Below are 22,053 nucleotides of genomic sequence, written 5' to 3'. Positions count from 1 at the left end.
TCTACACTTTCTCGAACAGAAGGGCTCAGCTTTGCAGCCACACTTGAGTTCTCTACAAACTTTGGCAGCCTCTGGCAAGAGTGTCCATAAAGGTGTCCACGAATCAGCGACTTTAATCCATCCATATTTGTCAGGAGATGGTAGAGATTGCATAGCTTTCAGGCTTCTGGACCAAATGCCAGATTGGCAAACTGTTCGATTTGAATGTTGTAGCAGTGCAGCCCGTGGGGGAGGAGTGTTTTCCATTGAGAGACTGTTAAAACTTTTTTTTTGGCACCCCTTAAGATGCATTCAGATCACCCAAGGGACATTTGTACCAAATGTCATGCTTTTATGAGATTATTTTTTATGAGTGTCTTTTGCATCATCTGTCAACACCGTACATGGCCATTTTCAATTTAGTCAATAACTCACTTCCTGTTTCAGATCATTTCAGGCACCCCTTCTAGGATGTCTTAGGATGACCCAAGGGACATGTGTGCCAAATTTTATGCTTTTTGGAGATTCTTTTGGTGTCTTTTGAGTCAACGGTCAACAGTTTAGGTGGCCATTTAGAATTTTGTCCATAACTCACTTCCTGTTTAAGATTTTTTTGGGCACCCCTTCTAGGATGTTTTAGGATGACCCAAGGGACATCTGTATCAAATTTCATGCTTTTATCCGCCGCGTAACGATTTGGCCATTTTTTGTGGTTAGCACCCCCTACTATAAAGGGTATCTCTGTATATATGTGACTGGGTACAGTGCTTTGTGCCGCATGTTGGCATTTTTCATTTTTGATTTTTTTACATATTATTAAAGTACAGAATATAGGCTTTCATATGATGTATCATTCATTGAAATCGGAACATATTTGAAGAAGATGTGTTCATTTGAATCTGGTTAACTATAATAGTGCAAACTGAGATAATCCCTCCTAAAGAATTGTCACTTCAGAGGACCTCTCAGCTCCAGGTAATGGGCGTGAACAATGGGTAATTTATTCAGCCTAGCCACTCCTCTAATCACTCCCCCATTGACACCTTTCAGCTGTCCACTCTGTTTAGTGCCAGGGACCCCCATAGAGGATCTGTGTTCTAAAAAATAGGCATAAGTAATCATCATCATAATAGATTTAATAAAATATTTATTTAAAAATAGCAGATCTACAAGCTCACAATGCATGCTTGTAGATCGGCAATTTTCAAATAGCCAATGTAAGTCAATGTATTGATAAAATCCAGTTGCTGGTGTTGTTCTGTGAGAGAAAGCTATGAAGTCTATGAAAACAAGCCCAAAAGAAACGACCAGTTTCACCACTTGAGCCCTATTAAATCAGCTATTTTCAAAAAGAATCTTGTCGTGACGTGACGTCTTTGTTGAACTGCAACATGGCGTTTGCACTTTGTTCATTTACAGCCTGTACATCTACATAAACGTTCAGATTTAAAATATAAAGTGCTTACATTATGGCCACGGATGTTACACTTGATTTCGGTTGGGTGTAAGTATCTGTATCTTCCGTATTGTTCAATAAAAGGCATTTTGATCCGATCGGCGGCCATTTTCTCATAGTTATAATGTATCAGAGTGCAATACACCTCCCAACCGATGCGGTCGCGTAGTTGAAAGCAAATGGATAAAATGGCCACCGATCATATTAAAATGCTTTTTATTGAACAATACAGAAGATACGTGTACTTATGTGGGCCCGTACATAATTGTAACATCCGTGGCCATGGGTTAAGCACTTTATATTTGAAATCTGAACGTTTATGTAGATGTACGGGCTGTAGTTCAGGCAAGACACTCGCCACTACAAGCTAACGAGGCTATGCTATCTAGCATAGCCTGGAATACAAACGAATACAAACGAACGTCGAGCGGCCTGTTTAGCTAAAAGGTTGGTATAGCGGGGGGGGGGCATCAAACAAACGGAGGAAAATGAATGAATAATCCTTTCTGCTGGCCAGATCAGAGCAACTTTCGCTATGCACCGTCCTAAAGTTAAACAGCATAACTCCAAGACCAGTGTTGCCAGATTCTATGAGAGAAATAAGCAACCAGGTCTAGGAAAAAAAGCCCCAAATAAGCGACTATGGGCCACATGAGCATTTTAACCCTCCTTATTGTATACATCAGCTATTTGAAAATAGCAGATCTACAAGCTCAACACGTTGTGAGCTTGTAGATCAGCTATTTTCAAATATTTAGTACTTTTACTTTGGTACTTTAAGTACATTTTGATGCCAATACTTTTGTGCTTTTAAGTAAATGTTGAATTCTGGACTTTTACTTGTAACAGAGTATTTTTATATTGCAGCATTGGTACTTTTACTTAAGTAGAGACTTTGAGTACTTTTTCCACCACTGGAGCTTCTATTTTCAAATAAAATCTTGGGGGCTAACTTATAATAACAATACCTGGCAACACTGGCTCTTGCGCGCTCAGACCATCGGCTCAGGCAGTGAAACCGGAGTACAATGCCTAGCTAGCGACCAATCCAAACCACTATGCTAAATCTCGGCCAAGTGACTCTCCACCCCCAAATACACAGACAAACTCGCAAAAAAGCAGCCTACTTTGCTATACTAATGTAACCATTTAAGGATTCTAAAACGACTAGCTTTTGCATTACAAGCCTTCAACATTCGAACTGTGTTAATATGAAAAAAAACGAAAAACACAAAAAAAAAAAAATCGATCTAAATGTTCCATTATCTACTGATTGTCACCTGGCGACATGAGGCACTTTTGACCAGTAGCAGTCACATATATGCAATATATTGACAATTTGGTTAACAAATACAAACTAGACTAACATGTTAGTGAGTGACTAGTGGAGGAGAGATCCAGTAGGACTAAAAGACAAGTCATTTTATGTTTGGTTGCACTCGGGGGGTGTTGCGCTCAGAAAATAGCAGATCTACAAGCTCACAGCGCGTCGCAGCGCGACGCGCTGTGAGCTTGTAGATCGGCTATTTTCAGCATGCAACCAAGTGTAAAATCAGCCATTGTGACGTCATCAAGGCACCGCCAACATACATTTTAGTCGACTAAATCAACTGCAGATTTAGTCGACTAAAATCGTATGATATTTAGTCGACTAAAACTAGACTAACGGTAAAACTTTTCAGATGACTGAAATATGACTAAAACTAAATGGAATGTTATTCATAAGACTATGACTTAAGACCAAGGCCTTGGTCTAAGTCCAAGACCTAAGACCAAAGACTTAAGACTTATGACTTATGACTAAAACTAAATCAAAATTTGCTGTCAAAATCAACACTAGTGAATGAATAAACAGACCTTAAAGGGTATCTCCGTGGTCATGGTGGGTGTATAAACAGACCTTAAAGGGTATCTCAGTGGTCATGGTGGGTGTATAAACAGACCTTAAAGGGTATGTCAGTGGTCATGGTGGGTGTATAAACAGACCTTAAAGGGTATGTCAGTGGTCATGGTGGGTGTATAAACAGACCTTAAAGGGTATGTCAGTGGTCATGGTGGGTGTATAAACAGACCTTAAAGGGTATCTCAGTGGTCATGGTGAAGCCGTGGGTGATGTAAGGTTCCTCGTCCTGCGGTCGGCCCTTCCAACAGTCCAGCTCAATGCAGCGACAGCCCGTCAACAACACCTGTCTGTACATCTCTACTGACGAGAGACCGGTCAGCTGACCCACTGGAACACACACACACAGATGCACACGCACGCACACACACACGCAGATGCACACACACACACACACACACACACACACACGCACACACACGCACACACACGCACACACACACACACACACACACACACACACACACACACACGCACACACACGCACACACACGCACACACACGCACACACACGCACACAGGGTTCGGTCTTTCTGGACGCAACACATCTGTGTCATTTTATGATTTCTTTGGCTATTCAAAAATAGCAAATTCACAAGCTCATAGCGCCATGCTATGAGCTTGTAGATCAGCTATTTCTTTTTTGAAAAATCATGACAATTCTTGCAAATATTTGAATATATATATATTTTAAAGTGAACATTTTTAACTCAAATCTTTGCTTTTGGGGGGTTCTACAAATGTAGAAAGAAATGTAGTTTTTGAAAAGTCATGAAAACGTGTGCAAATCTTTGAATATATATATCTATATTTTAACAATTTTAACATAAATCTTTGCTTCTGGGGGGTCCCTGGAACAACATATTTTGAGATGGGGGTCGGCGGCCAAATACATATAATTTCGGGGGTCCTTAACATGAAAAAGTTTGAGTGCCAGTGATATTATAGCAACATACGTTTTTCAGAAAACTGTTAAGATTAAGAAGACAATGTGGAGTTGGCCTCAGGTTTTAATGGATTACTAATTTGTGTGTGTGTGTGTGTATGTATGTATGTGTGCGTGCATGCGTGCATGTGTGTGTGTGTGTGTGTGTGTGTGTGTGTGTGTGTGTGTGTGTGTGTGTGTGTACCTGTGAGGTAGGTGTTGTGTGATGAGTTGATGAAGTAGTGGGACAGTGGTTGGTTCATGTCATCTAGGATGTCCAGCCTCTCTGGAGGAACGATGGTGTTCTCGTCTCCTCCAAGGTACCTACTGAACCCCAGCAGACTGATCTGATCTGAACACACAGAGAGAGAGAGAGAGACAATCACAATCATCTTTATGGTCACATCACAGGCTTTACAGGTTTTTTTTGGGGGGGTGGAGAAGGAATTAAAAAAAGCTACAACACATCCACTACATCCACTACAAGCATATCCATCCAAACATGTATGTACATGAGATTTATAACACATTGAGTGTCATAAACGGTCCGGACCGTTTATGGCCCATTTTTATTTTTATACGTGGGGCGCTCTAACGAAACTTTGGGATCATCCAAGGAGTCTCCGAGAAGGAGAGGCCGGATGTGGATCCATGTCAAAAATGCTTCCGTTCGGCCGCTCCAATGTTAACTCCTTGACTAAAAGCTTAATATCTCCATTTCTTTTTAACGTGGTGGAAGCGAGCCGTTTTCGATCGGCGATCACTCTGCAATGGAGGATCGCGTTAGAAATATTATTGTTCCAGACGTTAGTCGGGACCCTCCGCCGTCTCGCACGCACGCTTTGTTTACATGCACTTCCGCGTCGGGGTTTCTACAGCACGAAACATATCAACGTAAGTGGATGGAAGAAATGCAGGCACTGAACGTATGCTATTTTAATAAACCTCTGGCACACAATGTGTTAAAAAAAGCTACAACAAGCTACAACACATCCATTACATCCACTACAAGCATATCCATCCAAACATTATTTTATGTACATGAGATTTATAAAAAAGGTGTGTGAGCATAGCGGCTGGTATCTGTTCCTAGATATTAGTGCAAGAAGAGTATCAGTGCATGTACATGACGATGAAAAGGATATTTCAACCCCAAAATGACTTTTTTTTCTCTATGGATTAAGGTCGTGACAGACGGTAAGCAGTCCACGCGTGTGTCACCTCTCGGATCTGCAGTGATCGCGCCGCGGTCATTGTCGTTTTGTCCTCCTGCGCGGTGCGGGGAAAAGCTCACCACAATCCAGAGCATGTGAGCGGAGCGAGGAGTGGAGCGACGCGATGTTGACGTGAGCGCGGAGCTGGTTTATAAAAAGGTTGGAGCGCTACTCAGAGCGAGGACCGCCTGCCGCTCCAAGCTGCCCCAGCGGGGGCCGTGCACCGAATGTTTGAGCATGCCCGGTCGCACGGACTCAGAGACACACAGACATCCAGCAGTGCACAGCGCACCCACATTTCATTAGAATTTCTACTTTCTTTTTCGTTTCTTTTTTTTTTTACTGTTGAGCGACCCGGTTTGAGCGGAGCGTGGAGTGAGAGGTGTGCAAATCAACGTGAGCGACGGGGAGCGGAGCGCGGGGGGAGTCAACGTGAGCGAATAGCGAGCGTGAAACCAGCCCCCTGGAGCGCCGAGCGGCATTTCCACCCGCTCCGCTCACGTGCTCTGCCACAATCCAGCTCTTGCTGTCCGCGCGCATGTGTGCACCAACGAGCACGAGCGCGAAAGTTTCACGGGACCGCGCCCGCCTGCCTCACCCCCCCCCCCTCAACTTCTCAGCACGTCCCAAATAATCGCATTCCTAAGACAATAATTTGATGACCGGCAGCGGTTCCGGTAAGAGACACAAAGAGTCTCCTTTGTGTACACTAGGCTGTCAACTTTCCTCAGAAATTATATTCTAATATTGGTCTTACAAATTGGCAGATATTCGAATATATTTGAATATTATTATTATAAAAAAATGTGTTTTCATTTTTTTTTTACAGAAACAATACAAAAAACAATGCATCAAGTGCTCGGGTCCAATAAAACATATCTTTTGTTTGTTTATATAACTTGATACATTGTTTTTTGCATTGTCCCTGTCAAATAAACATTAATACAAAAATATATATATATTTTTTTTAAATTTAATTAATATTCGAATATTCATTTTCATATTCGAATATACATATTTTCCCCATATTCGAGGGATATTCGATATTCGAATATTAATTCACCAGCCCTAGTGTACACACACACACACACACACACACACACACACACACATGCACACACACACACACACACACACACACACACACACACACACACACACACACAAGCACACACACACACACACTCACACACACACACACACACACACACAGACCTCTCTCCTGCAGCTGGCTGAGGTTGGTCTCGTAGTCCTCCATGATCTGACGGACCTGTTCTCGTTTGAGTGGCGGGTAGAGGACCTCGTTGAGACGGGAGTCTCTCTGCTGGTGGTTTATAAAGTCCATCAGCTGATCCAGAGACATCAGAGGCTTCCTCTTACAACCGCTGTTAACACAACACACACATACATACCAGAGGTCGCGTTAGTCCGGTAATTGCCGGTTTTGACCGTTTTTTTATGACAGACCGGAAAAAAATAAATCTCTTCGGACATCCTGACCGGTTGATAATGACACGGCTGTTCATTAATTATCACTGCAAATTAGGCACATTTCAAATGCTCTGCTTTGCAAGCTCTCTCTCTCTCTCTCTCTCTCTCTCTCTCTCTCTCTCTCTCTCTAACGCACTCGCTCGCTCTCTCGCTCTTTCTTTCTCTCTCTCTCTCTCTCTCTTAACAGCGTGCGTGTGTTTCTGGGAGAGAGAGAGGTAGAAAGAGAGTGTTTGTCACACGCTGTTAATTTACACCTATTTCCTGTTAATAATAACCAGTGTAAAATGTGCTGCATTGGGCGGTAAATGGGAGACACTTTATTGTGAAGGTACAACAGGAAGAAGAGAGTTGTTGTTGCTGCTGCGTAGAGACTCAGACTGCAGTCTCGGACTCGGCAGTCAGACAGCGACCGCGGTCCGGTTACAAGTTATAAAGTTGTGTATGTAAACAGTCAGTCACACACAAGTTGTATCATTACGAGTTAGAATATGTCACTGATACTAGGCTACTACAAGGGCATGTGTGAGTAAAGTTGGCAAGTTGCCCTACAGTTTAACAACAATGCAGGTTGAAGATGAAATATCCAACACTGTAAATACTCTCCACAACAGCTATAGGCTACTGCAACAACTATGGCATCGAGGTGAAACACGACGTTAATCATAATCGTGGACCTATTTTTAACTCTATGAGGTGGACACGTTAAAAGTAAACGTTACCACTTTGAACTGAATAGCTCTATGAGGAGACGACAAGATTCTCACAACTCATCAACTTTCCCACGGCTGTCCCAACTAGACGCACGGACGGCATCCACTGTCTAACTATACAGTAGGCTATAACCTCCTGTGAGTGAGTAGTGGTCTATCAGTTATTGCCCTAACAGGTCAGCTGAGCCACGTTATGAAGGATTCATCTGAAATGCCCAATTTTGTGCGGTGCCCTTTGATTAGAAAATGCATTCAAACGCAATTGATTGAGAAACCATTACGCACGCAGCACGCGCAAATGGTAATGTAGGTAATTCATGTATTTGTGTAAGATGACCCTGCTATATAAAATGTGTATATTATGATGGTTCATGTTCAAATAGCTCAATCCAAAATATAATGCTGTAGGCCTAAGTGTTAGGCTGTATTTACGCACCTGCTTGTCATTAATGCATAAAAATAATTATGACAGTTATTTTTGTCAGATGTCCGGTAAATTTATATCCTTCCGGACATTGGGACCGGCAGATTAAAATCCTAGCGCGACCCCTGATACATACATACATACATACTGAGCTTGTAGATTTGATATTTATTTTTTTAAATCGTGGAAAATGTGTGCAAATCTTTGAATATATTATATATATGTTTTAGAGCAGGGGTCTTCAACGTTTTCAGGCCAAGGACCCCCTAGCTGAGAGAGAGAGATGAAGCAGGGACCCCCTACTCTATATTGTATAAAATTGTGTTTCAGATTAAAGTTTTTTTTCTTTTTTACTTAGTCTGCTATTTTTTCCCTCTACACCTATAGCCTCTTTGACAAAACATAGCAGATCTACAAGCTCTCAACGTCTCGCAGCTGAGAGCTTGTAGATCTGCTATTTTCGGCTAGTGTTCCCCTCAGAAAAGGAATTCTAGGGTTCAAGTGGTTAATGTAAAAAAACGAAATCCTATCACACAAAGATTTGGCGGACCCCCTGTAGTAGCTCTGAAGACCCCTTGTTGAAGACCCCTGTTTTAGAGCAAATATTTGTAACGTTGATCTGTGCTCCTGGGGGGTCCCTGGAACAACATATTTTGAGATGGGGGAAAAAGGAAAAGTTGGGGTGGGGGGGGTGCACTGTGTACATACTTGTGTTCTTCAAAGATGCTCTGGATCTCAGGTCTCAAACACAGAGTTTCCAGAAACTTCTGGAAGGCTTCCCACGTGAAGTCATCTGGCTTGATGCCCTCTGTCTGCACACACACACACACACACACACACACACACACACACACACACACACACACACACACACACACACACACACACACAGAGAGAGAGAGATGACTAGACGCTCCAGAAAAACGTGATTATGCGCATATGCGCATAATATGCGATTATGCGCATAATTATGCGGGGTACAATTTTTCAAAAAGGGTTCGCATCGTGTAATATGCATAATATGCAACAAAAAAATGTAACAACTTGCATATTTCTCAATGTTTCAAATATTTCTTAACTTTTCGCATATTTCGCATATTTCCCAACTTCCCGCAATTTCAGCGCATACAATCCCATAAAACCCCCGCATATTTCATCGCATAATCAATGACTGTAGCAAAAGCAAGGACTTTTGCCTGTGTTTTTCTGGAGGATCTAGATGATGATGAAGAACGTGAATTGAAAGGAATAAGGTTAGGTTTAGACATAGTTTTACTGGGGTTTGACCCGGGGCGAGGGTGTTTTGGGGCGAGCGTTCTTGTATTCATATTACTGTACAAAGCCGCAAAGCGATAAGAGTGAACATGTTCCGCTACGCCGTCATAGACGAGACGACAGAGATGCCTCTGTGATGGTTTTTACCTTGTTGACTATTCCACACTGTTCCAGAGCCGTCTCTACTCGCCTCTTATCTGAAAACATCTTCAATATGCTATGAGAGAGAGACAGACAGACAGACAGACAGACAGACAGACAGACAGACAGACAGACAGACAGACAGACAGACAGAGATTATTATATTCAAAGATTTGTGCAAATTGTCACGGTTTTTCAAAAATAGCAGATGTACAAGCTCATAACAGCCATAGTATACAATAATCGTTAAAGTGGTTAAAAGCAATTGTGACGCTATATTAACTAATTTAGCTGGGGACCCCCTGCTGCCCCGCCAAGGACCCAGTCGCCTTGACTGATGACATTTGGATTTTCCCAAACATTCGGCAGCATGTCTTCTATATGGAAGCATGTTGCAACAGCGAAAATAGCCGATCTACAAGCTCTTAATGCGTAGATCGGCTGTTTACGGTTATTATTCTAAGATTAGAGCATTTAAAGTGGTCAAACTGGCATTGATTATGTTCAGAAGCGTCTTCTATCAAATCTTAACAGTGGGATATCCTATAGTGAAATTGGCTTACGGGAGCAAATCATTTGATGACCTGGTCATCGGTCAATAGGAGACTCATTAGGGAGACTCTGTGAGACTCCACCGGGCATCACATTATTGTCTCAGTAATAAAACAAAAAAACTACAAAATCTCCATGAATTCCAGGCTTCATGGGGTTGTGTAATTGATAGAAAATAAGCTTTTTTTTTTGGAAAACTATTCCTTTAACCCATTAAGACCGGGGACATATCTGTGTCATTTTAAGATTTCTTTGGCTATTCAAAAATAGCAGATATACAAGCTCGTAGCACGGCACTCGTAGATCTGCTATTTTTGTAAAATTGTGAAAGTTTGTGCAAATCTTTGAATATATATATATATTTTTTAAAGCATTAGGATTTAGAAAACATTTTTTTTACCGGCCTCAGGTCTTAATGGGTTAAGATACAGATTGAATGAGAAAGTGATACAAAAAAGAATGTAGGAGTGACAACTGTGACCTTCAACATGCTGTGTCACTGAGGGAAGTGACAAGTACAGTACTGTGTGTGTGTGTGTGTGTGTGTGTGTGTGTGTGTGTGTGTGTGTGTGTGTGTGTGTGTGTGTGTGTGTGTGTGTGTGTGTGTGTGTGTGTGTGTCTCACTTTTTCACAGGGATTTTCCCATCCTGATTAACCTGCAATTTTAACTTGGTGTACCTGTTTTAGAGAGAGAGAGAGAGAGAGAGAGAGAGAGAGAGAGAGAGAGAGAGAGAGAGAGAGAGAGAGAGAGAGAGAGAGAGAGAGACTTTATTTTTGGTGCAAAACACTCCACCCCTAAACCTGACCTCTAAATGTCTAATCATAACACATTCTACTAAACTTGCACTGAACTTAGGCCGTCACAAATGTTGTAATACATGCACACACACACACACACACACACACACACACACACACACACACACACACACACACACACACACACACACACACACACACACACACGCACACGCACACGCACACACACTTACGCTTTGAGGAGGAAGGTGTTCCGCGATGCATTCTGGGACAGTATGTTTGTAGCCAGCTTAAACAATTCTTCTGTCCATATCTGGAAACACACACACACACACACACACACACACACACACACACACACACACACACACACACACACACACACACACACACACACACACACACACACACAGTGTTACATCATGGTAAAGCAGGTCATTATGGTATGGCCTGGCGGTGGTTTGGTTTCCATGGTTACTTACCTTGGCGGTTTCCTCCAGCATGGCCTGGAAGTTGAGGAAGGAGATGTTGACCAGGTCGTTGCCGTGGACGACGGTGACCAGCTTGGCCTCCACGCCGTCGTTCTTACCGAAGCCCAACACGTCCTTCACCTTGTGGTCCTGAAATACACATTTATTATTATACACATTATGACTCGAACCCTTACCCAACCCCAGCACATCCGTCACCTTAACACATCGTGTGCCAGAGGTTTATTAAAATAGGCTACATCTAGTGCCAGCATATCTTCCATCCACTTACGCTGATATGTTTCGCGCTGTAGAAGCCCCGTCGAGGACGCACATGTAAACAAAGCCTGCGTGCGAGACGGCGGAGGGTCCCGACTAACGCCTGGAACAATAATATTTCTAATACGATCCTCCTCTCTCTCTCTCTCTTTCTCCCCCCCCCCCCCCAGTGGTAACCCATAACCCAGTGGGACTTCAACAGGGGGTCCGGGACCCCTAGGGGGTCCTCAGAGTTGCCGCCAAAACATTTGTGTGATGGGATACAATCAACTAATTAATTAATAGGTTACATTAACAACTTGAACCCTAGCATCCCTATTCTGAGGTGAACTTTAGCGAAAAAATAGCAGATCTACAAGCTTGGTTTGGTGTAGAGGGAAAAAAAAAAGAGCAGACCAAGTACTAAGGTCAAGTATTGAGGGTTTAAGTGGTTAAATGTCTGAAAATACACATTAAAGGAATCCAACATAATAGAAAAGTTTGTATGTGTAAACAAACCAAAAACACTGATGATAGTTTCTGTCAAACAAGTTTATGAAACTATCTGTGAAATATGTTGAAAGGTTTAATCTGCAACGCAATTCTATACACTATGTAGGTCCCTGCTTCATCATCTCTCTGTCAGCTAAGGGTCCTTGGGCCAGGGCCGGACTGGGACCAAAATTCAGCCCTGGCATTTTGGCCCAGAGCGGCCCACCAAACCAGCGCGCAGATAGCAGATACTCTACCGCCCCACTCCGTCGAGGCACATACAATCACACGTCCTTAATACCACCACTTTTACTGAAAAGCATCCCAGCCCGATCATTACCGTAACTCATTTTTTTTTTGGGGGGGGGGGGGGGGGGGCGGGGGGCCCACCAACATGCCCGGTATGCCAAATGGCCAGTCCGCCCCTGCCTTGGGCTGAAGAACTTTGAACAGCCCTGATCTAAACCTGAACTCAAAACTGACTAAACCTAACCTGAAGGTTTCTCAAATGTTACTACATTTGAGAGGACATTTGGCCCAAACAAGTCCACACACACACACACACACACACACACACACACACACACACACACACACACACACACACACTTGAGGATATGGACTTACATTCATTCCTTAATTCTGACTCAACCCTTTAAACAAACACCAGCCCTAATCCACACGCACGTGCACACGCACACACACACACACACACACACACACACACACACACACACACAGATTTCATGTACAAACAATGATCACATATGTAAGCAGTGGTGGAAAAAGTACTCACATTATTTACTTAAGTAAAAGTATCAATACTACAATGTAGAAATACTCTATTACAAGTAAAAGTCCAGAATTCAACATTTACTTGAGAAAAAAAGTAAAAGTACAAACGTATTGGTATGAAAATGTACTTAAAAGTACCAAAAGTAGAAAGTAGTCATTATGCAGAATGTTCCATTTCACAAGTTTCAAATTTATAAAAATCTTTTGAAAATAGCAGATCTACAAGCTCACAATGCGTCATATTGCGACGCATTGTGAGCTTGTAGATCTGCTATTTGCAAATGGCCGAAATGTATCTAGGGCTGAAGTGGTTAATAGATGGAATTATGTACGATTCAAAAAATCGTTTGTTCCTGTGGCAACTAAAATGCTAAATGAGGCCCTACAGTGACCATTAAGAGTAGACCGATCACTATCTGTGCACTTGTGTAATGTTGTCCCCCTCCTCCCCCCTGTTATGTATTTTGTATTTTGTATTGTCATTGTTTTACGTGTGGCTGCAGCTGGGGTTAAAGCCCAAAACAAATTTCCTTCGGGACAATAAAAGTTTACCTTACCTTACCTTACCTTACCTTAATGTGTGTTTTGTAATAATAATATAATTTCATGTAATTCATAAAGTAATTAGTAACTAAAAATGTCCAATAATTGTAGTGGAGTAAAAGTATAATATTTGCCTCCAAGATGTAGTGGAGTAGAAGTAAAAGTACAGAAAACTGGAAATACTCCAGTAAAGTCAAAGTACCTCAAAATTGTACTTAAGTACAGTACTAAGTTACACCACTGTATGTAAGTCTACTGTACATACATACGCACATATACAGGAACCTCAACACACACACACACACACATACACACACAAACACACACACACACACACACACACACACACACACACACACACACACACACACACACACACAGGGGTCATAGGAAAGGTGTGGTGTAGTTAACAGTCTCATGGTATTTGTTCAATCTTTAGTCAGTGAATGGGACAGATTGAAGATTATACACACACACACACACACACACACACACACACACACACACACACACACACACACACACACACACACACACACACACACACACACACACACACACACACACACACACACACACACACACACACACCGGAGACAGTATTGATATGTGTTTATAATGTGTTTATAGCCATGTGTCACGTGAAGCTTGACCAATCAGAACGTTGACGGGTCTGACCAATCAGAACGTTGACGGGTCTGACCAATCAGAACGTTGACGGGTCTGACCAATCAGAACGTTGACGGGTCTGACCAATCAGAACGTTGACGGTGAACACGGACAAAGTCAGGTATAGAGCAGGATCCGCTCTATACCTAAAGGTATAGAGCGGCTAGCGCCACAAAAAAGTTCTGTGAGGTGGTGAGGCAAAAATCTCTTCTGCCCGGTTCTCCTCAGTGTCTGGAGCAATTGATCTGAATTTGCACACAGACATTGACCATTACCATGTGCACGGAACACAGAAGCCTGTTTTTCACTTTCCCCAAAATGTCAGCTGTTTATTAGCGTTTTTGTGTTCGCTGGCTCAGATCTACAAGCTCACAACGCGTCGCATGGCGACGCGTTGTGAGCTTGTAGATCTGCTATTTGAAAATAGCCAAAGTTTAAATAGGGCTGAAGTGGTTAATGTATGTTTTGTAATAATAATCCAAATCTACAAAGTAACTAGTAACTACATTTTTCGAATAATTGTTGTGGAGTAAAAAAGTACAATATTTGTCTCTGAGATGTAGTGGAGTAGAAGTAAAAGTACTGAAAATTGGAAATACTCCAGTAAAGTAAAAAAATACCTCAAAACTGTACTTAAGTACAGTACTTGAGTAAATGTACTCAGTTACTTCACACCACTGGATACGAGGTTTCTGCCTGACAGCAACGAGACAGGGTATTAATGCACACAGACAACATGTATGTTTATGTCTGATGAGGAAATAACCAATAACTACATGTCCTGTGTGTGTGTGTGTGTGTGTGTGTGTGTGTGTGTGTGTGTGTGTGTGTGTGTGTGTGTGTGTGTGTGTGTGTGTGTGTGTCTCTGGGCTATAGCTTCAACAATAACTTCCTGTCCGGGCGGTCAGTTCTTATATCACTTCCTGTGTGGCTGTTCCATGTGTCAGTCAGCCTCGCTAGAGAGAGCGCTGTCACCTTTGGACTGTCAGCGCACACAGGAAACACACACACACACACACACACACACACACACACACACACACACACACACACACACACACACACACACACACACACACACACACACACACACACACACACACACACACACACACACACACAGTATATGTGTGTACACAGCTGTTAGTGACAGCTTCACACGTCGCCTGTCATTACAGTCATCAACAGCAGGGGGCAACATGTTCACATATGCATACACACACACACACACACACACACACACACACACACACACACACACACACACACACACACACACTCTTGTATGCATTTAGTATCTGTGTATTTTTGCCCTTTTCTTTGGCATTTGTAACACTTTAAACCTAACCCTAACCCCTAACTACCTAATCCAAACCCCAACCTGAATCATTTTCCTTTCAGGTATGTGGATTGCTTCCTCTTTTTTTTTTCTTCCAAAAACAAACAGACATACACACAAAATAAACAGGTACAAAAGAACAGGTACAAAAGAAAATGTACATATTCTTAAAACAATAACAACTTATATTCACAATATTCCAAGCAGAGGTCGCGTTGGTCCGATAATTGCCGTTTTTGACCGATTTTTTGCGTAGTTGTTGCAATATTGGACAAAGTTGTGTATTTAACAGTCACACACAAGTTGTATCATTACGAGTTAGAATATGTCACAGACACTAGGCTATTAAAAGGGCACTTGTGAGTAAAGTTGGCAAGTTGCCCTACTATAGTTTAACAACAATGCAATTTGAAGATGAAACATCCAACACAGACGCGTAAATACTCTTCACAACAGCTATAGGCTACTGCAACTGTGACATCCAGATGAAACACAACGTTAATCATAAAGGTGAACCTATTTTTAACTCTATGAGGTGGACACGTTAACACGTTACCACTTTGAACTGAATAGCTCTATGAGGAGACCACAAGATTCTCACAACTCATCAACTTTCCCACGGCTGTCCTAACTAGACGCACGGACGGCATCCACTGCTTAACTATACAGTATAACCTACTGTGAGTGAGTGAGTAGTGGTCTATCATTTATTGTCAGCTGAGCCGCGTTATGAAGGATTCATCTGAAATGCCCATTTTTGTGCAGTGCCCTTTGATTCGAAAATGCGTTCAAACGCAATTGATTATTGAGAAACCATTACGCACGCAGTGACGCAGCATGCGCAAATGGTAACGTAGGTAATGAATGTATTTGTGCAAGATGACCCTGCTTATATAAAATGTCGTTCATCATGGTTCACGTTCAAATAGCTCAATGCAAAATATAATGCTGTAGGCCTAAGTGTTATGCTGTATTTACGCACCTGCTTGTAATTAATGCATAAACATAATTATGACCGGTATTTTTATCAGATGTCCGATGAATTTGAATCATTCCGGACATTGGGACCGGCAGATTAATATCCTAGCGTGACCCCTGATTCCAAGTAGTACACTCAAACCTAATCAAAAAACAATAGGACTCTCATGCGCGCGCGCACGCACGCACGCACGCACGCAAGCACGCACACACACACACACACACACTATACCTTTGGCACTTTGGCAAACTTTCCCGTCCTGGTGTCTCTGATGGCGCTGATGTCCAAGACCTCCACCTCCTGGAAGACATGAGAGACAGACATCATCATCATCATCACCATCAACTCTTTTCCACAACAACAGCTAAGCGCACCATGCTGTGCTGCTGTGAGGGTTTGGATCCCGAACCCGGAGGATCCAATAGTAACCCTGAGGAACCAGATCCAACAGGATCTGGATCTGGTTCCTCATGAGGTGGTACTATAACACTGAGTTCTGGTGGTGGAACCCACAGCCAGCTAGAAGTTATTATTAAGTTTAAAATAGTTGAACCAAGACTCACACCAAATGTCTTTTACAGCCTGGCTACCAACCAGCGTTGCCAGATTCTGTGAGAGAAACAAGCAACCAGGCCTAGGAAAACCAGCCCAAAAGAAGCGACTATGGACCACGTGAGCACTTTAACATATATATCTGCTATTTGAAAATAGCCGATCTACAAGCTCACAACGCGTCGCCATGCGACGCGTTGTGAGCTTGTAGATCTGCTATTTTCAAATACAATCTTGCAGGGAAATTATAATTAGCAGATCTGGCAACCCGGCTACCAACATGAAGAAATCTGTGTCCTTTTTGTGTGTGTGTGTGTGTGTGTGTGTGTGTGTGTGTGTGTGTGTGTGTGTGTGTGGTTCAGAGTATGGGAGGTAAAATAAAATGGTAAAAGGTGCATTTATACAGCGCTTTTATCCAACACGCTTTACATAGATTGTGCATTACATTCACACACACATTCTCACACACACACACACACACACACACACACACACACACACACACACACACACACACACACACACACACACACACACACACACACACACACACACACACACACACACACACACACCGATGGAGGAGGAAACCATGCAAGGCACCAACTTGCTCATCAGGAGCAGTTAAGGGTTCAGCGTCTTGCTCAAGGACACTTAGACACTAACTCTTCTGGGGGAGCCCGGGATCGAACCGGTAACCTCGCGGTTCCCCATCCGGGCCCGCTCTACCCCTGAGCCACTGCCACCCCAGGCTTTTGGCGAGCCCTCATTGGCTGGCCTTTAGCCAATAGGGAGAAAAATGAGAAAGTGACGACTATAGCAGCGCCTGTTTAATGACAGCTTGTGACCTAAGCTGTAATTAGAGCGAAATGTCCAGATCTACAATCTAGCTTTATGACCCCCCCCCCCCCCCCCCCCCCAAGGGTGGGTTGAGGTTGTAATGGAAAGGTCAACATATAAAACTAATCTCCATCAATGGGCTCTGCTCCCCTCAGGGGGGCGTATGACAGTATGAGACACTGTTACGACCCTGGCCTGGCCTGGGCTGGGGGGGGGGGGCAAGAGCCATATAACAAACAAGACCAGGAGACCTGGTTCTGTCAGACCCAGAAGGAAACAAATCCTAGTAGGCAACACACCTACAAACCACTTTATAAGTGAAAAGTATGAATAATTTTAAGGACGACAGACCTGCATGGTTCAAACCCAATGCAGGTCACACACCAAACATCATCTTTAACCAAACGCCACAAAACAACAACTACAACAAAATACATGGAGAACAGGAAGTGGTAGAGGAAAAGGGCGAGTGATACACACACTAGAAGATGGACAGATAGGTGTGTGTGTGTGTGTGTGTGTGTGTGTGTGAGGGGGGGGGGTGTAGAATGTCACTCCTCAGGCTAAAGTTTATCTTCTCTCTCTCTCTCGTGCGTGAGAGATACACTTGGGGGAACTCCTGAATATCAGTGGTGTACTGTAAAGTAACAGAGTACATTTACTCAAGTACTGTACAATGTTGTGGTACGTTCTACTTTACTTGAGTATTTCCAATTTCGAGTATATCTACTTCTACTCCACTACATCTCAGAGGCAAATATTATACTTTTACTCCATTACAATTATTTGAAAACTAAAGGTAGGAGATAGGAGGGAGGAGAGGAGAAGTAGAACATGGTTGTAAACCACAGCCATAAACACTGAATAAATATTAGTACTGCTGCCCTGTCTGTCTGTCTCTCTGTGTGTGTGTGTGTGTGTGTGTGTGTGTGTGTGTGTGTGTGTGTGTGTGTGTGTGTGTGTGTGTGTGTGTGTGTGTGTGTGTGTGTGTGTGTGTGTGTGTGTGTGCGTGCGTGCGTGCGTGCGTGCGTGCGTGCGTGCGTGCGTGCGTGCGTGCGTGCGTGCGTGCGTGCGTGCGTGCGTGCGTCTCTCTCTGTCAGAATACCAACACACCATCATAACCAGTACAACATGGATGCCTCACAACATCATCAACAGATAAACATAAACCACTGACCATAGGGTGAACGTCAACATACAGTATATCTGCTGATATGTAGATGACTATGATAGACCAACAACGACAGGCAGGCCCATATATGGGCACATCCTCCTCTAACCATGACATAACCTGACTGAGTTGGATGATAAGAAAATGACCCGCATTCTGAACTGAAATAAATACATGAATAAATGAATACCAGTTTTTTATTTCAAAAATAGCAGATATTCAAGCTCATGGCACTATGAATTGAGTACAAAGGACCCCAATTGAAACAACCCATATGCTTTTATTTTATTTTTTATCCTATTTAGTTGACCTTGTAAAGAGGATATGCGTGTGACATCATCATCAAACCCGGAAGTTATGCAGGAATGCCTACTGAGTGTCAAAAAAATACTTTCTGGCCTTGACAGCCCATGCATCCAAACAGAAAAGTCATATCTGATTGCATTAAACAACATTAAACAATGTTAAACTCACTTTGCATGTTGCTTTGCCACTCGCTTTGCCACTCGATGTGCCATTCACTTTAAGCATGCACATATCCTGTATTTGAACTGTACTTTCATGTGCTTTTTTCTGCAAACTTCTAAATAAAGTATTCAAATCAATAAAAAAAAAAAAAAAACGAGTGCCACGCTTTGAGCTTGTAGATCTGCAGATCTTTGCTTCTGGGGGTCCCTGGAAGAAAACCTTTTCACGTCAAGGACCCCCAAAAATGATATGTATTTGTTTGTAAAATAGCAGATCTACAAGCTCGTAGCCTTGTATATCTGCTATTTTTGAATAGCCAACGTATAAAATATGACTCAAATCTGAAATGACACAAGATGCGTTCCCAGAGACAGTGTACAAATGGAACCAAATGGACCCTTACAGGTCTGTAACTCTGAGAGTGTACAAATGGAACCAAATGGACCCTTACAGGTCTGTAACTCTGAGAGTGTACAAATGGAACCAAATGGACCCTTACAGGTCTGTAACTCTGAGAGTGTACAAATGCAACCAAATGGACCCTTACAGGTCTGTAACTATGAGAGTGTACAAATGGAACCAAATGGACCCGTTCGGGTCCATTTGGTTCCATTTGTACACTCTCATAGTTATACATGTAAATAAATGAACTCTCACAGTGTAACTTTCTTCCTGTTTGTCTTGTCATGTTGTTTCCTGGCTGTGATGTCATCGCCCCGCCCACACACACACACACACCCACAACCCAGGATTGGTGGAGGAGTGATTAAAAGGTCAGAAAAGTGAGCCGACCAATGGGATTCCAGCTCTGGCACACAACAGCGTGTGCTATGATTTGATTGGCCCGTTTTGGGCTGACTCACTTCCTGGGGGAATAAAACCGCTTCTGGGTCTTTTAGGACGTAAACACACACACACACACACACACACACACACACACACACACACACACTCCCACAGGCCGTGGTTTCATTCCAGCGTCGCCATTGGTTACTCCCCGGAGACCAAGCCAACGAGTCCACTGCCAGTGTGTGTGTGTGTGTGTGTGTGTGTGTGTGAAAGTTAATAGTTTTCTTTACTGGCCACAGCACTTTCTGAGACTGTAGCCACACACGTGCGTGCGTGTGTGTGTGTGTGTGTGTGTGTGTGTGTGTGTGTGTGTGTGTGTGTGTGTGTGTGTGTGTGTGTGTGTGTGTGTGTGTGTGTGTGTGTGTGTGTGTGTGTGTGTGTGTGTGTGTGTGTGTGTGTGTGTGTGTGCGTGCGTGCGTGCGTGCGTGCGTGCGTGCGTGCGTGCGTGCGTGCGTGCGTGCGTGCGTGCGTGCGTGCGTTTAGTACAGTTTATTCGAAAAGAATCAACATACAGTTAAAACTTCACGAGGAGTGTGTGTGTGTGTGTGTGTGTGTGTGTGTGTGTGTGTGTGTGTGTGTGTGTGAAAGTTAATAGTTTTCTTTACTGGCCACAGCACTTTCTGAGACTGTAGCCACACACGTGCGTGCGTGTGTGTGTGTGTGTGTGTGTGTGTGTGTGTGTGTGTGTGTGTGTGTGTGTGTGTGTGTGTGTGTGTGTGTGTGTGTGTGTGTGTGTGTGTGTGTGTGTGTGTGTGCGTGCGTGCGTGCGTGCGTGCGTGCGTGCGTGCGTGCGTGCGTGCGTGCGTGCGTGCGTGCGTGCGTGCGTGCGTGCGTGCGTGCGTGCGTGCGTGCGTGCGTGCGTGCGTGCGTGCGTGCGTGCGTGCGTGCGTTTAGTACAGTTTATTCGAAAAGAATCAACATACAGTTAAAACTTCACGAGGAGTGTGTGTGTGTGTGTGTGTGTGTGTGTGTGTGTGTGTGTGTGTGTGTGTGTGTGTGTGTGTGTGTGTGTGTGTGTGTGTGTGTGTGTGTGTCTGTGTGTGCGTGTGTGTGTGTGTGTGTGTGTGTGTCTGTGTGCGTGTGCGTGTGCGTGCATGTCTAGGGAGGCGGTTGTAAGCCGACAGGCACATACAGGTTCTGACTTGAGAAACATCCTATTGAGTAAGACCGTGTGTGTGTGTGTGTGTGTGTGTGTGTGTGTGTGTGTGTGTGTGTGTGTGTGTGTGTGTGTGTGTGTGTGTCTACACAAGTATGAGTGTCTTCACGTGTGAAGGTCGGTCATCTTGGACCCGGAGAGCACATTCCTCGCATATCCTGGCCTGTGTGTGTGTGTGTGTGTGTGTGTGTGTGTGTGTGTGTGTGTCTGTGTGTCTGTGTGTGTGTGTGTGTGTGTGTGTGTGTTATTGTAGTGTGTAATATTTAGCCAGTCATTGCAGCATGGTCAGTCCATTCATCATTCAGTGATAGGCTGTCTGTAGGCCTGGAAGCTACTCTGCACTTAAGTGTGTGCGTGTACGTGCGTGCATGCGTGCGTGTGCACGTGTGCGTGCGCGTGTGTCAGTAACAGTGCAGTAGCCTTGGGAACCAACGGTCCCAGAACCAGTGGTGGTACTCAAATGTTTTACTTAAAGGAGGAGTTCACCCAAAAAATGACTTATTTTCTATCAATTACACACACCATGAAGCCTTGATTTCATGGATTTATTTTTGTTTTTGTGGCATTCCTAAGACAATAATTTGATGACCGTGTGTCGACAAATTTGTCTCGTTTCCACAGATAAATATTGTGAAAATAGCCGATC

At 43.4% G+C, this 22,053-nt stretch overlaps 1 protein-coding gene across 3 annotated transcripts in view; it reads right to left on the bottom strand.

Annotated features, from left to right (window-relative positions):
• plcb3 (phospholipase C, beta 3 (phosphatidylinositol-specific)) overlaps positions 1–22,053 on the bottom strand; it is a 99,028-nt gene that overhangs the window by 28,173 nt on the left and 48,802 nt on the right. For all 3 annotated transcript variants that reach the window (XM_084042811.1, XM_084042812.1, XM_084042813.1), the window contains exons 3-11: positions 16,603–16,671; positions 11,309–11,446; positions 11,060–11,139; positions 10,692–10,745; positions 9,522–9,591; positions 8,808–8,911; positions 6,690–6,859; positions 4,466–4,612; positions 3,508–3,665 (exon numbers count right to left, since the gene is read on the bottom strand). In XM_084042811.1, the coding sequence (XP_083898937.1) occupies positions 3,508–3,665; positions 4,466–4,612; positions 6,690–6,859; positions 8,808–8,911; positions 9,522–9,591; positions 10,692–10,745; positions 11,060–11,139; positions 11,309–11,446; positions 16,603–16,671 (990 nt within the window). The remainder of the gene's footprint in view (positions 1–3,507; positions 3,666–4,465; positions 4,613–6,689; positions 6,860–8,807; positions 8,912–9,521; positions 9,592–10,691; positions 10,746–11,059; positions 11,140–11,308; positions 11,447–16,602; positions 16,672–22,053) is intronic.

The sequence above is a fragment of the Gymnoscopelus microlampas genome (assembly GCF_963454915.1).
Source record: "Gymnoscopelus microlampas genome assembly, chromosome: 19".
Taxonomy (NCBI): domain Eukaryota; kingdom Metazoa; phylum Chordata; class Actinopteri; order Myctophiformes; family Myctophidae; genus Gymnoscopelus; species Gymnoscopelus microlampas.
This window is presented reverse-complemented; position numbering and strand designations above follow the sequence as displayed.